At 45.3% G+C, this 19,076-nt stretch overlaps 2 protein-coding genes across 3 annotated transcripts in view; one reads left to right on the forward strand and one right to left on the reverse strand.

Moving 5' to 3' along the window:
* The first annotated feature begins 858 nt into the window (after positions 1-858).
* Positions 859-6,732, forward strand: C3AR1 (complement C3a receptor 1). The gene is made up of 2 exons (XM_083801681.1): positions 859-1,487; positions 3,290-6,732. Exon 2 carries the CDS (start codon positions 3,291-3,293, stop codon positions 4,692-4,694), a length of 1,404 nt encoding a protein of 467 aa, XP_083657807.1. The 5' UTR covers positions 859-1,487; position 3,290; the 3' UTR covers positions 4,695-6,732.
* The window catches only part of FOXJ2 (forkhead box J2), a 32,834-nt gene continuing 19,833 nt past the window's right edge, over positions 6,076-19,076 (reverse strand). Inside the window, exons 4-11 of one of the 2 annotated variants that reach the window (XM_083801642.1) lie at positions 18,578-18,646; positions 18,075-18,215; positions 17,542-17,737; positions 15,312-15,638; positions 14,813-14,914; positions 14,134-14,334; positions 13,268-13,366; positions 6,076-8,610 (exon numbers count right to left, since the gene is read on the reverse strand). In XM_083801642.1, the coding sequence (XP_083657768.1) occupies positions 8,522-8,610; positions 13,268-13,366; positions 14,134-14,334; positions 14,813-14,914; positions 15,312-15,638; positions 17,542-17,737; positions 18,075-18,215; positions 18,578-18,646 (1,224 nt within the window). In that variant the 3' untranslated portion in view covers positions 6,076-8,521. Of the gene's footprint in view, positions 8,611-13,267; positions 13,367-14,133; positions 14,335-14,812; positions 14,915-15,311; positions 15,639-17,541; positions 17,741-18,074; positions 18,216-18,577; positions 18,647-19,076 lie in introns of both variants that reach the window. The other variant, XM_083801641.1, reaches the window with a different exon arrangement.

The following is a 19,076-nucleotide window of genomic DNA, read 5'->3' on the forward strand; positions in this document are numbered from 1 at the left end:
TTAGTGGCCACATCATTAACCCCTTCATTCTGAGGTGTAAAACTGCTCAAAGTTAAACTGCTTGAAAGTTTCATTGGCTTGGAAACATACAGAGGTACCTCTTCATCTTCACTCTCCAGAATGAGCTGGTTGGGACAAAAGATACAGTGCTTGCTGTGATAAGGTTGGCTGCAAGGGAGAGGTTGTAGCTGGAGGAATCAGAGCCGAAACAACTGGTAGCGAAGGACCTTCTTGCAAGAGAGGTTTTAACTAGAGCTAGCAAGTCATATGCTGGTGAAAAGGCTGTGCATCCCTTGACCAGTAGAAGCCAATAGGAATACGCTTCTTTCAACAGGTCAGTTCATTCAGCTCTCAGATGACTTTCTCAGGGTCTCAGGATTCTCTCAGGAAAGATGGCAGCTGAGAATAGATACAGCTAGAGGAATTGTCTTTGTGGGCTGCTGACAGCCCATGCATCTTTGGGGGAACAGCCCATTTCCGGCCTGCCTTCCTGTTTATGGTCATATGGTCACTTTTTTTTTTTTTTTTTTGAGTCTGCATTTATGTATTTCACAGAACAGATAACATGCCCAGGAGCAGAACTCTCCACAATCCTCGCTCACTTTCCAGTTCCAAACCAAAATACTGAGGCCAAATCTTTTATGTCTGGGCTTTGCCATTTCTGCTAGCAGTCTCTTGATTTCCCAAATCAGGTGTGTTGGAGAGGAACCCTATTGCTACACATTTTAAATGCCTTACCTTTTCTTATAGGGTGGATACATTTTGTGGTATCAGCATTTCAGCTAACCACTTCCAGCTTTTCATCAGTCAAGTTCTTTCTTTAACACACACACACACCCAAAAAAAAAAAAAGAAAAGATTACGGTTTGTTGAGTACAATCTTCTATGTTTGGTGAACTAAACTGTCTCAGGCTGGGACAGAAGCTTATCTGGATTGATAAGAATCCAGAATGATAAGAAATGGGATTAGACAGATGAATGTGCCGATCTGACAAAAGATGAAATGGCTATAAAACAGTAGCTCAGACACCTAATGATATCATGGTGGTGTTTGTATTTATGATTTACATGAAGAAAAAGTCAGTGTTATGCCAATAGGCAAGACATCTGATTTGCTATTGTGATCTTGTGTTGTCTTATGGAAACTATATAATAAAGAATGTGTCTGTGCTTATCACTCCCTAGCTTCCTGTTATTCTTTGACTCAGGACAATATTTTGTTTTGACAGTGCTGAAAGGTTTTGTTTGCTTGCTTGGTTGGTTGGTTTTATTTTGCTATTTTACTAGCCAATTGCCTTCTAAAACTTCAAATATGAGTCATCGTAAGCATTTCCTTCAGGGCGGAAAGGGTAGTTTGCATATACATGTACACAGAGGAAAAAAGCAGTTCCTAAAATATTTTGAGCGTTTCTTTTTTTTTCAGTCACTTCAGAGACAGGACTGATGGTTCTCGCTCCCTGACACACCGAAATAGCTGTTTTGCCGGGGTAGGTACAGAATTCTGCTTTCCTCTTCAGCTTGCAGTTTTTTACTGTTCACTTCTAAAAGCCTCTGTTCTCCCTCCAATTCCTGTTTCCATCTTCATAACCGCATAGTAGCCCTCCTAACACTCCGGAAAACATACTGTGGACAGCATTACCGTCTTTACAGCATTCCTTGATTCCCTGCCCTCTTCATACCATCTTCTGTAGCTATATGGGGAGGCAGCCAGATTCAGCTTCTGCAGCACTTTTCTCCAGTTGTTCCTGGTAAAGTTGCTTCTGCATGTAACAACAACATCACAGGAAATTGAACAAACTTGTTAGAATTTTAAGTTAATACCGTAGTTGCCTTCCAGGAACTTATTTCATAGCTTTCTTCATGGGTCACCCTCACCTAAGCCTGTGAGCAATTGTTACAAAAAAGATAAATTACAACGTCTGTTGCAACTATCTCATTTTCTTTGTGGTGAAAGTTTGAACACTTGTGCATCACTCCACATTTAGACTACATGTTATGCAAGAAAGAATTTGATTATTCAGATCTTTTAATACTATTGTAGATTTAGTCCTGCACACAACAATCCCTGACTGGCATCTAAGTACTGGCATGGAGGTTTAAGTAGAATTGGTCTTAGCTGTCTTATTCATGTCTCCTCTGTTGCTTCCGCAGGCTGTATTCAGCTCTCGCCTATGCGGTTTCCTTGCCTTCTAGTAACGCTTTTAGGGACCATACAGCAACAACACTGTCTTCGTTGATTTGGCAAGGGTTTAGTTAACAAGGGTTTTATAACCAGTTCTGTTAATGCCTACAGGATAAATATTAGGCTTTTTCTCTCGGACCTATCTTGTCTTTTCTAGATTTCTTCACTTTTCCTTCTTAATTTACTAGTATCTAAGTCCAAGAATGATTGAATAATTAGTATTTCCATTGCCACTTTTCATAGTTTTAAAAACACACTGAATTGTATTGTGGCTCAGTTTTGTTGTCATGCAATAGGACAGCTTTTGACACCTAATGGGCTCAAGAACATTACTATTGTTCTGTATTTTGTCTTTCTATAACTAAATCTCTGTCATTCTTAAACCACTAATTTCTTGTCTTTCTGCTCATCAAGACTACCTTTTCAAGGATCTAGCAGAGAGCTCAGAACACAGATACATAGGCTAGAAAAGCAAGAAGGAAGTGCTTTACTGAGACTTCCCTAAAAAATATCCTTTAGCAAGCATTGTTGCTGTCCTGTCTGTTCTATTTATGATGTCAAGAAAGTAGAGCAGGGGCCTTTCATTAAAACAAACATTGCTTTCTCAACCTAAACCTATTTCACTGGTTATGCCAGGAAAAGAAACTGTTCATTTTAAAGAGAAAAGGAACTAAAATGCTTTCTGGAACTTAAAAAGGAACTTAAATGTCTTTCTGAAGAAGAAAATTACGTGCAAAGCTGGAAGTCAATCAGGAAAGACACCTGGTGATTGTGTGGGCATGAGTAAAGTGAGAGCTCCATTTTAGAGTGGAGAGTAAAAAGAACCAGACTGAAATCAAAAAGGGTGACAGAAATAGAACATAAGTACATATACAAAATCCCTGTTTGAATAGTGCGACTTACATAGCTTAGCCACCATGAGAATGATGAAGCTGTAGAACGGTCAGATCAGTAGAAGTAAGTCTTTAGCACAAACTAGTATAGACTGATGCCTTTGTATCCAGCCAGGTCAGTACTGTTTCCTCAGAGATACTTCAGTACAGATTTTAAAAAAAAAATGGGGAGTATGAATTGCCTACTAATTTGCTTTCTGTTTTACAACTACAGAATGCCTCCACTCCTGATTAATAGCAGTTCACATGAACAGGCTGCTGTACATTATGCACCAGAAACCATTGGCTCCCTTGCTATCTTCATCCTCGTTTTCATCATAGGTATTCCAGGCAATGGGTTGGTTATCTGGGTAGCTGGTCTGAAAATGAAAAGGTCTGTGAACATTGTCTGGTTCCTAAACCTTGCTGTGGCTGACTTCGTGTGCTGCTTATCTTTGCCATTCTACATTGTTCACTTGTCCCTCCATGAACACTGGCCATATGGTTGGTTCCTCTGCAAAATCATTCCATCGATCATAATCTTCACCATGTTTGCTAGTGTTTTTCTGCTCATGGCAATCAGCATTGACCGGTGCCTCCTTGTGATGAAACCTGTCTGGTGTCAAAATCATCGAACGGTGAAATTTATATCACTAGTATGCAGTGGCATATGGATCCTGGCCCTCATTTTCTGCTGTCCTGTCTTTCACTACCGTGAGATCGTCAACAAAGATGGCAAAACTGAGTGTGGGTACAATTTTGGAGATAATGAAATGCTAGATTATATGGATGACATTGATCCTATAACTAAGTTATTGGAAGAAAACTCAACTTTAGTACCGACTATCATGTATGCTAGCACCATCTTCACTCATCAGCCTGCTGACAATTATCCAGATTTCCAGGCAAAGAGTATAACCACCAACAAAGACGCAACCACAGCAGCTCACCATCTGTATGCCTCTGTAGATGTGCACTCCCTATTAACTTCCACTGCCTATCCTGACATCAGGCTATTGGAATCTGGTAGTGATCTGCCTAATACTAACTTGTCTGTACCATCCAATGCTGACCTCCATTTAAATCTACTTGACCTTCCTGATGTTTTGCTTGATTTTTACAGTGACTACAGTGGTAATGACTCACTGGGAAATTTTGATGTGGATCATTATCCTGTACCCTTCGCCTTAATGATAATAACTAGGGCTGTCTTCGGCTTCATGGTCCCCTTTGTCGTAATGACAGTCTGCTATGCTCTTATTGCTTTCAGAATGTGTGCAAGTCAGTTTCATAAGCCACAAGGCAAGATGCTGCGAACAATCACGCTTGTGGTAGCTGCATTCTTCATCTGTTGGGTTCCATACCATGTAGTTGGGATTCTGTTCCTTGTAGCTACTCCTGGAACAGGACTGAAGTTACTGATCCTCTGGGATCACATCTCTACAGCACTTGCATATGCTAACAGCTGCATAAACCCTCTGCTCTATGTTTTTGTGGGTCGGGACTTCAGGGCAAAGGCACAGCAAACAGTGCAAGGAGTCCTGGAAGGAGCCTTTACTGATGAACCAACACATTCAACCCCTTTCTCCTTCGCCAAAAGCAAGACTTCAACGGACAAGGATGTTAGCAGCACAGTCTAATGCAGGACTTCACCAATGCAGAAAGAGCGAGCTCTGTACATCAATTCTCTGCTTTTTTTTTGCTCCAACACATCTGATCAATCAACGTATCTGCACAGAGGGCACTGAGATGGTTCAGATCGCATCAGCAAATGCCCTTTATGTCTTGCGATAAAGAGAGTGGAAGCTGGAAATACCAAGAGTGATAATCTTTTGACAGATGACTCTGGTGAAACAGGAGACCCAGAGTACTTTAAAGTAGGCTTGGTGAACGATTTGTGGTGGGATCATGTAGTTTAACTTCTGAATTGCTAGATAAGGAACTCATCGGTTATTTGCATATGTCTACTATAGATGTTCTGCATCTCCTGTCTCTGATAAAATGCAGATGAAATCAACAATGGTGTCTTTCCTTGGAATCCACCATCCCACCTTTCCTCTCATTTGACTATACTGGGGCCTGAGAGGGTTTTTTCTGAAGACAAACCTAGAGGGAAGCACTACATTTTCTTACAGCAGTACATCAGAATTTGTCCCAGTGAGCTGCATTTAACAGACTTTCATGCCCTGGTAGATGACCAAGATATCTCTTTATCCCAACAAATACATCACTGTACAGTAGTAACTGGCCCAGTTCACAATGTATAACTATGTTCATAAGCATGCACTCACTCACTGTCTCCCCAACACTCACTCCACCAGTAGTCCCAAACTTTCCTTTCTGGAGGTGGCCTGAAACGACCCAAATGTCCGTACAGCATTTTAGGATATCACAAGCAGAATTTGAGCAGCTGCCTTCACTGATGAACTAGATTAGATGGCTGCTGGACTATCACACAGTTGGGAAAACTTTGGAATTGAGAAATGATAACCTCTATTCTGACTCCCAGGAAGGTGGAGAACTAGCCTCTTTCAGCTCAGTCATGTCCTGTTCTCTAGAAGAGAGATGTGCTTATGTCTTTATTGTAGGGGAGGATAAAAATTGCTTCCAATCAGACTTTTTAGGGGTGTTCCCCAGGCTTGAATGTTCCCTGTTCCTTATTAAGCACTCTAAGGATGTGGTTTAAGGAGTAAGGTCGATAAATGCTATGACAAGCAACTAAGCCACGGTATAGTTTTCATTGCCTTTCTGGAAAACGTGTGAGTTGAAAGACTCACTGATCGCAGTTTTGGGAAGACAGGCAGCTACAGGGACTTTTGAGTCTTTCTCCTGCAACCTAAACTTCTTAGGTTGTCAATGTACATACAGGTGCAAGCTGCTAAGTTAGAATTTGGGTGTGGACATGGCTATTTCCAAGGTAGCTGGTAACAAGGTAACTGGCAATTTTCCAAGCCCACCTGTCAGGCACCGCCATAAGAAATTCAATACTGGCACCAAAACAGTTAAACCATAAACATTCACTTTTTCTTTTTATTAAGAAAGCATGCACAAAAATAAACTTGTGAGACCACACCCCTCTCTCCCTGACCATTGAACAAAACATTGTGGGCCACACCACTGAGGAAGGGCCTGCAAGAGCTCCCCAGGACAGGCTTGCATCCCTTCGCTCCCCGCAGGCTGGTACCAGCTTGCAGCAGAGCTCCGTGTAGCCAACCCGATGCCTTCCCACACACTAACAATGCACATTTATTTCAGGGACAGAGGAATGAGGCTAATTTGCACACTGACCGGCACATATTTACATATGCAAATGAAGAGCGATTGAATATGCAAATGAGGCAAATATGCAAATGAGGAGCACTTGGATATGCAGAAGGAGCCATCTTTCTTGTTTTTTCTTCTGGTGGTTTCAGATATCCACAGGGCCGGCTCTCAGTAACATCCTCTGCAAAGCACTAACTGGCACCAACAAGAGGTTGTCTCTGGTGCCACATTCCACAGAAAACCAATCACACATGCTTCCAAGTTGTGTCGTTCCCATCCCGAGGCAGCAGAGATAACAGCTGACTCCATGTTGAAGTTGGTTCTGGAATTCCTCATTTCTCTTGGAAACACTCAACGATGAACTCCCCCCACACACACACTTAAAAAAGAAAAAAAAAAAAAAAGAAAAAAAGTCCCATCCCCCCCCTCCCCAATACAATGAGACTCTGTCCACTTCCCTGACAAAGATCCAATTGGTTCATCCCTACAGCAAATTTAAAAAGCAATGTTAGTTCCCCACCTTCCTTCAGTCAGAGTAGAGGTTATTACCTCCTCTGCCCCAGGTACGTCAAGCCGCCATGATATTTTGTGTGTCTTGTTCCCTTCATTGGTAAACAGGGAATAAAGTCTGGGGGGAGGCTTTATAAAACATGTAAAGGAAACAAAAGGTTTGACAGAACAGAGCCATACCAGCAAAAAGGGGAACAAAGGACACAGTTTAGGAGAGGAGACATCTCAACACTCACTCCTGCTCCTGCACCTTTTCTGCCTTCCTGATTTGCAAGTGCCAACAGAACCCATCAATTGGGATTTACACTCTATTCCATCATCTATCTCCCCAGCTGAACTGCAAGGGTTTGACCCACCCTCCTCATTTTATACTGTACTATACTCCGGCTGTTCAGTTTAACAATCTGCCCCACTTCGTCCTCTCTTCTAATGCATCTCTTACAAAAATCACTTGTAAGGGCCTCCCACTTACTTGACCAGAGGGTTCAAGCCCCTTGACCAGAAGTCCCCTAATTCACCTCTGTTCTGAGCAGCAGCTTCCTCTTCCCACCGTTCGCCCGTTCACAAAGTGGAACCACTGACTAAGAATTTACACCTATGCAGCAAGACACCTGTCGTCATTTTCAAGCCACAGGCAAGGACAGTCTCCAAAAAAGTGCAAGGGGGAGAGGGCCAAATAACAACTGAACAAACTGAACAAATACTGATAGTGAGAAAACTTCTGAATTTGTATATGCAAGTGAGAGTCTCACTGCGTATTTTGAAAAAAGGCTTGAAGGGTTGGTTGTGGGGGGTGAAATTAAAAGCTTTGGGGAACAGACTTCGCTGCATCGTGACACCCCCTGACTGCTTCTTTTACCTGATGGGTATGCAGACTTCACCTCCCTGGAGACTGCAAAAGGCAGTGTACAAAACAGGTCAGGATTCCCTCAAAACCGTTCTTGGTCCTCACAGATGGCACTGCATTCTGAAACCTACATCTGCTACATTCTCATTTCTCCAAACTCAGGTCTTCCCTCCCAGCTCAGCTCTGTTCTCCCTACTTCAGAGATTACCCTCTCTTTGTACTTGGGATATCTACTACTTTTCTTGCTTTTTCTGCGGGTGCGAGAAAGTTCACAGAGCTAAGATCACCCCTCCAGTGTCCCTTTAGCCCCCGACCTTTACAACATTTAAGAAACAACATAACTACAGGCTCCCAGGGTCCACTAGACTCTCTCACTCCGGTAGCCAATATAACAGATTCACTGGCCACCTTGAAGGGAAAGAGGGATTGTTAAACGCAAAATGATGGAGGCAGAGAAAGATGCACTCGAGGATTCAACCTTCCGAGGTCTTTTCGTGGCACCAAGGAACCATCTTTCTGCCCTCCATAGGGCACCACGCAACATGAAAGAGTCAATCTGATGCGTCCGAGGCCACCAGAGGAGGGGAAGGGCTGTGCTCAATTATTGATAATAACAATAATAATAATAATAATAATAAACAAAAGAAGAAAAAAGATAAAACAGGACGCAAGGAAGGATTATCTTCGGCAGCATCTTGCGGTGGCTTCTCTGGCGGAGATAGAGAATATATATCTATATACAGGCAAGGTAGGGAGGCTGGGGAAGGTGGTGCAGCACCATTCACCCCATGTCCCCCTCGCCTCCCGCGTCCTTCACAAAGGACGGGCTCTTAAGTCTGTAACTCGCTAAGTGATCAAGTCCCAGTCGAAATCATCGGGGATTTCCTCATTGGCACCTGGAGGAGGCCCTGGAGGCCGAGGGACCAGATGGTGAGCTGAGCCAAAAAAAAAAGAGAGAGAAAGGGAAAGAACAGTTAGAAGAAAAAACGTTGTACTTTTTTACAGCAGGCCTTTGGCCAAAGAAATCATAGAAGCATTGTGGACTTCTTTCCAACAGTTTAACAAGCAAGAACACTACTGGCATGAATTTCTTACCGTCAGACAGCACCTACTAATGTCTGTAGGTGGTGTGCTGTGAAATTCTCCACAGCAGCTTCTATAGAGGTTCAGTCTCAGCTTCCTTAACTTTCCTCCCAGCTAATTGCTGACAGAATACAAAGGACTTCGGCCACAGAAACTTCTCATGTAATTTTTCCTTCGAGCAACCAACTGAAGGTGAGACTGGACTGTAAGATGATTTATGTGAGGTGAAAAAAATTATTTTTTTTTCCTTGAAATTCTAAACCCTGCCGGAGTACTAATGGAGGGTCCCTTGCAGTCCAATCTCTCTCTACCCTCAGTGCTTCATCAGAGAAGCACTTTGTTTTGGGAGAAATGCATAGAGGACTTGGGAACCAGTTCTTGCATTTGTGATATTATGAAGAGGCTACCAAGCCTGGTGGGGTCTGAAGACTATCACCCATTCCTACTCTTTCATGTAGGATCAAATGAGACTGCAACAAAGAGATTCTGAAATATAAAAAAGGACTTTATGTCCCTCAGAAAGATGTTGAAGTGATCAGGAGTGCAAGTAGCGTTCTCCTCTATCCTCCCAGTTGGTGACTGGGACCCAAGAAGGAGGAGATGAATGGACCGAGTGAACAATTGGCTGCGAGGCTGGTGTTAAGCTCAAGGTCCTACAAGCTCAGAGGTACTTTTGAGAGACTGACACTGACACTAGATGAGGCGCACCTGGCCAGGTGGGGCAAGAGTGTTCTGGGCAGCAAGCTGGCTGGCCTTATTAGCAGGGCTTTAAACTAGATGCGGCAGGGGAAGGGGACATACCTCTGAGTGATGGAAGTGAACCTGGGAACACTGTCTCTTTAGGAAACAACAGAGAAATACTGGAGAACTGTCCCAAAGCAGTTAGGAAGGGTTCCTCTGAAAATGCAATGAGACCAATAGCCCAGCTGAAGTGCCTCTACACCAATGCACACAGCATGGGAAACAAGGGGGAGTTGGAAACAATGGTGCAATTAGAAAAATATGACCTGATTGCTATCGTGGAATCATGGTGGGACAAATCACGTAACTGGAACACTGGAATAGAGGGCTACAAGCTTTCCAGAAGAGATGGGCAGGGAAGGAAGGGCGGGTGTGTTGCCCTCTGTGGTAGGGAATGGATTGATTGTGAAGAGAAGCCTCTGAGGAGCAGCCATGTGTAGTGGGTTTACGTGGCAAAGTTTTGGTAGCAGGGGGCCATAGGGGTGGCTTCTGTGAGAAGGATCTAGAAGCTGCCCCATGTTTGGTAAGGGCCCCACTGCTGACCAGAGCCAAGCCAATAAGCGATGTTGTTTTGCGCCTCTGTGAGAGCATATTTAAGACAGGGAAAAAAAAACGCTGCACCACACAGCAGCTGAGAGAGTGAGGAGTGAGGAACAGCCTTGCAGGCACCAAGGTCTGTGAAGAAGAAGGGAGAGAGGTGCTCCAGGCGCCAGAGCAGAAGTCCCCTGCGGTCTGTGGTGAGGACCATGGTGAAGCAGGCTGTCCCCCTGCAGCACCACAGTGGAGCAGGGTTCCACCCTGCAGCCCGTGGAGGAGACCACGGTGGAGCAGGTGGACCTGCACCGACGGAGGCTGCGGCCTGTGGAAGACCCCTGCTGGAGCAGATTCCGGGCTGGACCTGTAGCCCGTGGAGAGGAGCCCACGCAGGAGCAGGGGGTCTGGGGGGCGCTGCTGCCTGTGGGGGACCCAGGTTGGAGCAGTTTGCTCCTGAGGGATGGACCCCGTGGTACGGACCCATATCTGGAGCAGTTCTTGAAGAGCTGCTGCCTGTGGGCAGCCCACACCGGATCAGTTCAGCAAGGACTGCATCCCGTGGGAGGGACCCCACAGCACAGGGGACGAGAGTGACTGAGAAGGAGCGGTGGCGAAGAAGCGCTATAGACTGACCATAACCCCCATTCCCCTGTTCCCCTGCGCCGCTTGGGGGGAGGAGGTGGAAGAGGGTGGATGGTGGGGAAGGTGCTTTTGGTTTCTTTCCTTTGTTTCTCACTTCTCTAGCTTGTTAGTAATAGGCAATAAATCTTACTGTCTCCCTGTGCTGAGTCTGTTTTGCCCGTCACAATAATTACTGTGCGATCTCCTCGTCCTTATCTCAACCCTTGAGCCCTTTTCATTGTATTATCTCCCCGTTCCTCTTTCAGGAGGGGGAGTGAGAGAATGGTTGTGGTGGAGTTCAGCCACCCACCCGAGTAAAACCACCACACCATGGACAGGTTGAGAGCTTGTGGGTAAAAGTTAAGGACCGGAACAATAAAGAGCACCTTGTGTTGGGGCCTACTACAGGCTGCCTGATCAAGGGGAGCCTGCTGATGAGGCCTTCTTGCTTCAACTACAAGAAGCGTCATGCTTGCACACTCTCATCCTGATGGGGAACTTCAACCACACAGATGTCTGCTGGAAAAGCCACACAGCAGGCTGTAAGCAATCCAGGAGACTCCTAGAATGCGTTGAGGAGAACTTCCTGGTCCATTTATTAGACAAACCTATCAGAGGAGAAGAGTTACTGGACCTGATGCTTACCAGTGCAGATGAATTCTTTAAAGAAGTTAAGATTGGAGGCAGTCTGGGCTGCAGTGACCACACCTTGGTTGAGTTTGTAATCTCAGGGAACATGGGCCTGACAACAAGCAATGTCAGGACCCTGAACTTCCAAAGAGCAAACTTCCAGCTATTTAAAGGCCTAGTGGATGAGATCCCCTGGAACACCGTCCTTAGGGACAAAGGAGCTGAACATAGCTTACAATTCTTCAAGGATGTTTTTCTGAAGAGCACAAGAACTCTCCATCCACCTGTCTAAAAAAGTGAGCAGGGAGGGCAGAAAACCAGGATGGCTGCACAAGGACCTGCTGGTTAAACAGGTGCAAGGAAGAAATGCACAGACAGTGGCATGAGGCAGGGACATGTGGCCTGGGAAGAGTACACAGATGCTGTCTGGATGTGCGGGGATGGGATTAGGAAACCCAAGGCATGGATGGAACTGAGCTTGGCAAGGGATGCAAAGAATAACAAGAAGGGATTCTATAGGTACATTGGCCAGAAAAGAAAGGTCAAGGAGAGTGTTCCCCCTCTGATGACCAAGAAGGGTGAACGGGTAACAACAGACATGGAGACGGCTGAGGTACTTAACAGCTTGGCCACAGTCTTCAATGCCAGTCACGTTTCGCATGTCTCCTATTTCCCTGAACCTGTAGATGAGGGCTGGGGAGCAAAGTCCCTCCCACCGTAAGCAAAGAGCAGGTTCGAGACCACCTGATGAAACTAAACAAGTACAAGTCTATGGGGCCTGACGACATGCATCCCAGGGTCCTGAGGGAACTGGTTGATGGAGTTGCCATGCCACTCTTTGTCATATTTGAAAAATCTGGGCAGTCGGGTGAGGTCCTTCGTGACTGGAGGTGGCTTGAGGGTTGCACTCAGAGAGTAGTGGTCAGTGGCTCTATGTCCAGGTGGAGGCCAGTGACGAGTGGTGTCCCTCAGGGGTCTGTCCTGGGACCAGTACTGTTGAGTATCTTTATCGACACAGACAGTGGGGTCGAGTGCAGCCTCAGCAAGTTTGCAGATGACACCAAGCTGAGTGGTGCAGTCAGTACAACCGAAGGAAGGGATGCCGTCCAAAGGGACTTGGACAAGCTTGAGAAGTGGGTCCACGTGAACCTAATGAGGTTCAACATGTCCAAGTGCAAGGTGCTACACCTGGGTCAGGGCAATCCCAGACACGAGCATAGACTGGGAGAAGCACTCACTGAGAGCAGCCCTACAGAGAAGGACTTGGGGGTTCTGGTGGATGGAAAGCTTGACATGAGCCAACAGTGCTCACTTGCAGCCCAGAAGGCCAATGGCATCCTGGGCTGCATCAACAGAGGAGTGGCCAGCAGGGCAAGGGAAGTGATTGTCCCTCTCTGCTCTGCCCTTGTGAGGCCCTATCTGGAGTGCTGTGTCCAGATTTGGGGCCCCCAGCACAAGAAAGATGTGGATCTGTTAGAACAGGACAAGAGGAGGGCTACACAGATGATCAAGGGGCCGGAGTACCTCTCCTATGAAGAACGGCTGAGAGAACTGGGGATGTTCAGCATGGAGAAGAGAAGGCTCTGGAGTGATCTCACTGTGACCTTTCAGTACTTAAAGGGGACTTACAAAAAGATAAAGAGAGACTCTGCTCAATCAGATAATGACAGGATGAGGGGCACTGGTTTTAAACTAAAAGAGGGGAGATTTAGATTAGAGGTTAAGAGGGAATTCTTCACTCAGAGGGTGGTGAGGCACTGGAACAGGTTGCTCAGAGAGGCTGTGGTTGCCTCATCCCTGGAGGTGTTAAAGACCAGGTTGGATGAGGCCCTGGGCAACCTGATCTAGCAGGTGGCATCCCTGCCCATGGAAGGCGGGTTGAAACTGGATGTTCTTTAAGGTCCCTTCCAACCCAAGCTGTTCTGTGATTCTCTGTTTTTTCAATGTTCTGTGGTATAAATATGCCTTAACATTGCCTCTTACCTGGTCGATTATATCCTGGAGAATCCTGGGTGGAAATCTGGTACATAGGAGATGGCCCGGAGAAGAGATGGGGAGGCTGGGGCTGACCATAGGAGTTCACTGTGGAATGAAGTAAAACAAGCTATTAATGTTCTGGTCAGCTGTCTTGGTCCTGACTGGGTTGCAGCTCAGCCATAAAGCAACCCATTCAAACCTATGGGATACTGAGGTGGTGTTCAGTTGCTGGATCCTAACCACAAGCTATAGCTTGGTCAAGGATCTTGTTCTTGGCACCTGCAGGAGTTTCTCTTATTAGTAAAGATTTTTTTTCCATTGAAAAATGTCAGAAGATGGCTCAATATTTATTTTTTTGAACTCATTTAGTTTAGCACTAGGCAACACACACCATCACAGTTGTACCAAGACCATGTTATCCTCTGCACTCAGCTCAGAGAGCATCCTCTTACTTTTTGTCAAGTCATTCCTTCTCTGAAGTGAGAGCGAAAGCTTTCTGTTTTACAGCTCCTGCCATCCAGAACAGCAAACTCTAAATCTTACCATTACCAAACAAAACAAAAAAAAAAAAAACCAAAAAAAACCCTTCCCTTCTCTTTTTCCAGGTTAATCTTTTCCAGGTTAATCTAATTTCTGTCTGGACAGGTAGCCTTTCAGCAGTACGCATCACATAATAATGGTGTATCCAGGCCGTAAACATAGGACATCATAATTCTTTAAAGTCAGAGGAGACTGAGTTGGTATGGACGGCTTCTGACAGCCCAGCCCTGAACTGCTTGGTGCTGCACTGACTAGCAAGGTGGCAAGTAATTTAGGATATTCAGAGAACTGCACCTTCATTAGCATGGCATTTCGGTTTCCATCCCAGTTACCTTGGTTCATGGATTGCTCCTGTTTGCCACTGTTCAGGGCACAAGAATCAGAGATTCGAGGGGGCTGCTGCGGGCCGACCAGATGAGGGAGCTGACCAGTCTGGGTAAGGAAGTGATTAAGGGAGTCACAGAGGTTGGCAATATGGTGTTGATCCAGCGTCCAGTTCTTCCGCTCAGCCTGGCGCAGACTCTCCATCAGCTCTGCAGAGTACAAGAACGGTGTCAAAGACAGCACTAACACTGCAGTCTTCCCTGTAAAGAGTTTTTGTTTTCCACCTCTAAATCTCACCTTCCCCCCACAAACCCAACTTCACCGCTTTTAATCGGTAACTGGACTACTAGAGAGCCCACTTTTTAAGGTGTTGTCTCACTGACTCAGGTAAGGGAGGGAGGGAGGAGCAGAAGGGAAAAAATCTTGGTTAGGTTTCTGACATCTATAAATTAATACTTCCTGCCCAAAATTTCTACAGCGTTCAAGTGCTTTAGGGTCTTTAATAGAACCCATGAAACAGGACCCCTCATTTTACAAATGGAAGAGTTGAGTCACTGAGAAATCAACAAACTTGACAAAGCTAAACTGAAAAAAAATCCAGAACACTGTGCACAGCACTCCCAAATTTTATAGATTACAGTCCCTAGTCACTAAGTGACTAGACCTCATCACTAGGCCAACACTGACCTGAGAATTGGGAGTGCTCAATGCTAGACCAGTTCAGCCGGTTTACCATCTTGAAGCTTTCCTTCAGGGAATCAATGTTGGAGCACCAATCAGGGGGAAATGCTGGAATGAAATAGGTAAAAAATTGTTACAGTACAGAATACACTTTCCCTCCATCCCTTAATACAAAATGACTGTCCACTCTTCACCAAGGATCCTAATGCTATAGTAGCTAGAAAACCTTTTTTCTCTTGGAAGACCAGGTGTGGTGCCTCCCTTTTCATTTAGTCCCTGACTTTATTCTCCATCCCTAAACACAATCCCAAACCAAGTGTGACTGTATCCCTCTTTCCTTCAGTAAGGCGGCAATTTCCCTTTCAGATTTCAATCATAATCATTTTCACCCTTTTTCTACTCACACTGCAGGTACCACTTAGGGAAAGCTCACTTGTGGAATTTGTCTGAGGGCTCCCCATTGCTCTGTTTTCCCCAGCTGTTCTTTCCATCAACCCTGACTTACCAAAGCCAGCATTGTTGATTGAAGCCTGTGACTGCTGCTGCTGCTGGTGCTGATGTGGCTGCTGCTGTGGGTGGGAGTGTGGGTGATGTTGTTGATGCTGGTGGTAGCCTCCATGCTGCATTGGAGGAGGGTGCATGGACATCACTGGTGGAGGGACATAACTTTCACCACCCTGCTGCTTTCCCCCTTGGGACGGGCAACCGTCTGGGGTTGGAGTGTGGAGTGGGGGAGCAGCACCCACTGCTGAGGGACCCTGCTGCTGCTGCTGCTGGTACATGTAGTAGTTGTGGTTGGAGGGTTGCATGTCACCAAGGAGAGAAGAGAAACCTGTGCAGTGAAAGAGGAGGGAGCTTTAAGAGCTGTTTGAATCAGACCTCTGATTAAATTATCCATCTCTAATTTCACACTGCTCATCCTGCTATTTATGAAGCTTTTGGAATGCCCTCTGGAGGCTGCCAACAATTAGCACCTTTATAGTTATGTTCTCACTGTGCTCCAGGTCCTTTTCAGAACAAAAGGCTCTAAAAGAAAGCCCCAGCAGAAGTTAACCTTTTAGTACAGTGTTAGGCACTTAAATGCCTCCTTGGATTTTTCCTATATACACCAGGTAACACGGGTTTTCTGGAAATTTCATGCCCGTGTTGTTTTCCTAGAAATGACCACAAGCAAACTTAAGCAACAAAACATTTACAAAATAAAGAAGTTGATAAATCTGATTTGCTGGTTCCAAAAGCTCCTTTCAGCTCCTATCCTACAAGCAGCATGGTCTGGAACCGTCACAGTTTTTCCTCACACAGATCATTAAAAGTCACACATTCTATTGCTTTTACACACAGAGCACATGTCAGGGCTTCTTTATTATGGATTCTATGAAATTGATTCTATTACTTTAATTCCTCCCAATTCATTGGGTGTGTCACTTCTATCCTCTTCCATTTCAGACATCATCTACATGCAAAAGCATCAGGTGTTATCCATTCTTCCCCACATCAGGAGCTCCTGCTGTCTCTTATGTTTGCTTTCCCAGTTCATTGTCCCCTTACATTGAACTTCTGAGAACAGTCACAGTGAAAGGCATGACATGCCCACTATTCTGAGCTATCCATTCCTTACTTTCAGTGACCTTACTTGACCATCTGCAAGCAAGCCTCAGTTTTTCACTAGACCCAGAATCAACCCTTAGACCATCCTACTAATTGTAATGGAACAAAAGGGTCAATATTAACATCTTAACTCAAAAGTTGCCAACACAATTTCCTTAAAAACTGCAACTTTTCCTAGACTACCTTACAGCTGAAGAATTGAAAAACAGACCTCTGCTGAACTTTTACAAAGGCACACAAGGGAGTCAAGGTTCTTCTCCGCATTTCTGTAGCTTTCTCATTGTACAACATCTCATACAACAGAATCCTACTAGTAATCTCAAGTGCAAGTGTGATGAAAGTAGTAAATGTAATAGCTTGTTATTTCATTGAAACTACAAGTTTCAAGAGGCTCCTCCTATAGAGTAGCAAACTCTGCCTGCACTGTATGATAGCTGACAGCATAGGTGAAATGCTCATCTAATCATATACTCCTTCCTACACCAGACTAATATTTAGAAGAATGTTTAAAGATCGGGACAGCAACTGGGGACTCTCCTGAAGTGTTTCCTGCAGAAACACAGATCTCATCTCATCCCTACAGCGATTCTGCCCTCTGGTGGCTGGTTCCTCAATCACAGAAATGTGAGCTATGAATGGAGTTACAAGCTTTCCTCCCCACAAAGCTCAATTCTCCAAGGTCTCATACAAATTCTGCTTTTAAAAGATCTTCACAGTGACGACCTTCCATTCTCTTTTGGGGGAAATTCCACTGCCTAAATGCAACAACCCTCTCCCTCTTACAGTTTCTAGCTTGTCAGACGGTGATTATTTCTCAGACACACTGTTCTTCAGGACTTGATTTCTCTACACTTCTACCATTTTAGTATGTGCTTTTGTATCAACACGAGGTATTTTTAAATCATAATCCTTTCTATTCTGAGTGAACTAGTGGGGAAGCAATAGAGAAAGGGCAGGCAGATTTCTTATCTGCTTCTGGCAGAACTAATTACAGAATGCCAAAGAAGGAAAGTCTGTTTGCACAGGCTTCTAGAAGAAGAAAGACCAGAAAGCGTAAGGATAGATCAGCGAACAAGACTGTGTAGGCAGATACCTGCCCACCCCATGTGACACATGCTGTTACTCACCGTGCTGAGAGGAAGATGATTTCTCCAGCATGGATTTGTAGAGGTTTCGGAAGGACCAGCTAAGATCCTGGAAATTGATCTCAGAGTAGGAGAACTTGAAGTCATGGTTGGCACTGTACAGCGGGGGTGGCACATCGGCCCCTTCACGGCCCTGCCCCCCGGCTACAGTAGAGGCAACATCCACAGGTCCTGCAGCCTGCTAAAAGGTCCACACGTGACAGATATAAGGCCTTGGCTTTATACTATATTTTGTAACTTTTGACAGGGATCCAAACACTACCTACAGGTAGAACATGCACTGCTACCTCCTATCACTTAGCTCATCTCCCAACAGACCATCCCAAATGCCATTTTCCTTGACGGAAGTTAACCAACCACCCCCCATAGCACACTGGCTCCAGCCATCCAGCCCTTTCTTAAATGTCACTTCCTCCTTATTTTGTCTGATTAACTTCTTCCCTTCCTTTTTATTTTTTCCTTCCCCCCCCCCCCCCTCACTTCTTAAGGCTTCTGTCCTTTTCTCCACTGCTCACCTGACTGTAGTTGGCAATGGGGGCAGTGCTCTGGAGTGACAGTTGAGGGGTGGCCTCAGATGGCAAAGAGGCTTCTGTGCTGACTGGAACAGCACCTCGGGGGCTCTTGCTTGCCTCTTGCTCTGGGGAGTCTTGTGGTATCTGTGGATGGGGAAGAAGGAGAAAAGAAGCCCAAATCAAAAACAGATGGAGAAGTGAAACTGCAGATGGGAAGCCAGCTCCCCCACTGTAGTTCATGGCTTAGAAAACGGGAGGACTAGGCCTTAGTCACCAAAGAGACAGGATAAAGGACTTTAAGCATTATTAACTTAGCTACCAAATGGCAGCAGCAACAGCCAATCAGCAAGATATACACATTAATTCATTCAGTTCTAGCCTTTGTTTCCCCAGTGTGCACACTTTGCCCCCAAAATGACAGCATCATCTGGTGCTGGAAGGACTCCTTGGAACAAGAAGGGAATTCCCCCTCCTGCTCCATGCTGTCAGGAAAGAGTAACACTCACGTCATCATCGGGAGGATGCCGCCTCTTGCGAGATATATCTGGACACGTATCTATTGTCCAATAAGAGCCCTGGAAAGAAGACCCAGTGGTGAATTACTTATTACTAAATCAGAGTGCTTCCTTCAGCAGGGATTTACTGCCTCAAAAAATGCCACATCTACTAAACATTAGGACCACCAGGACCACCCTGAATATCAGACAACCGAGACCTGGGTGCTGGAAACAGAGGTTGCTCTCTTGCATCGTGTTGTATTGAACAATGAGGTATGATGCTACTGGTGGAAGGCAGAATGCTTTACATTTCCATCACTTTGAGACAGGACACCAAGAAGAGCAAGAGATATTTTGATCCAAGACAGACCAACTCTTTTGGGCCTATACGCCCCCCTTCAGTACCTTCCTCACAGTATGTTATTTTTTATTGACTAATGAGGACCAACTCAGTGTTCAGACTGGGCGAAAAGAACTAGAAGGATCCCTTTTTCCATGCTTGTGAGAT

This window comes from Anser anser, assembly GCF_964211835.1.
Source record: "Anser anser genome assembly, chromosome: 1".
Lineage (NCBI taxonomy): Eukaryota > Metazoa > Chordata > Aves > Anseriformes > Anatidae > Anser > Anser anser.

Coding starts and splice junctions, on each gene's coding strand:
- C3AR1 (XM_083801681.1), top strand. CDS start 3,291: ATGCCTCCACTCCTGATTAATAGCAGTTCACATGAACAGGCTGCTGTA.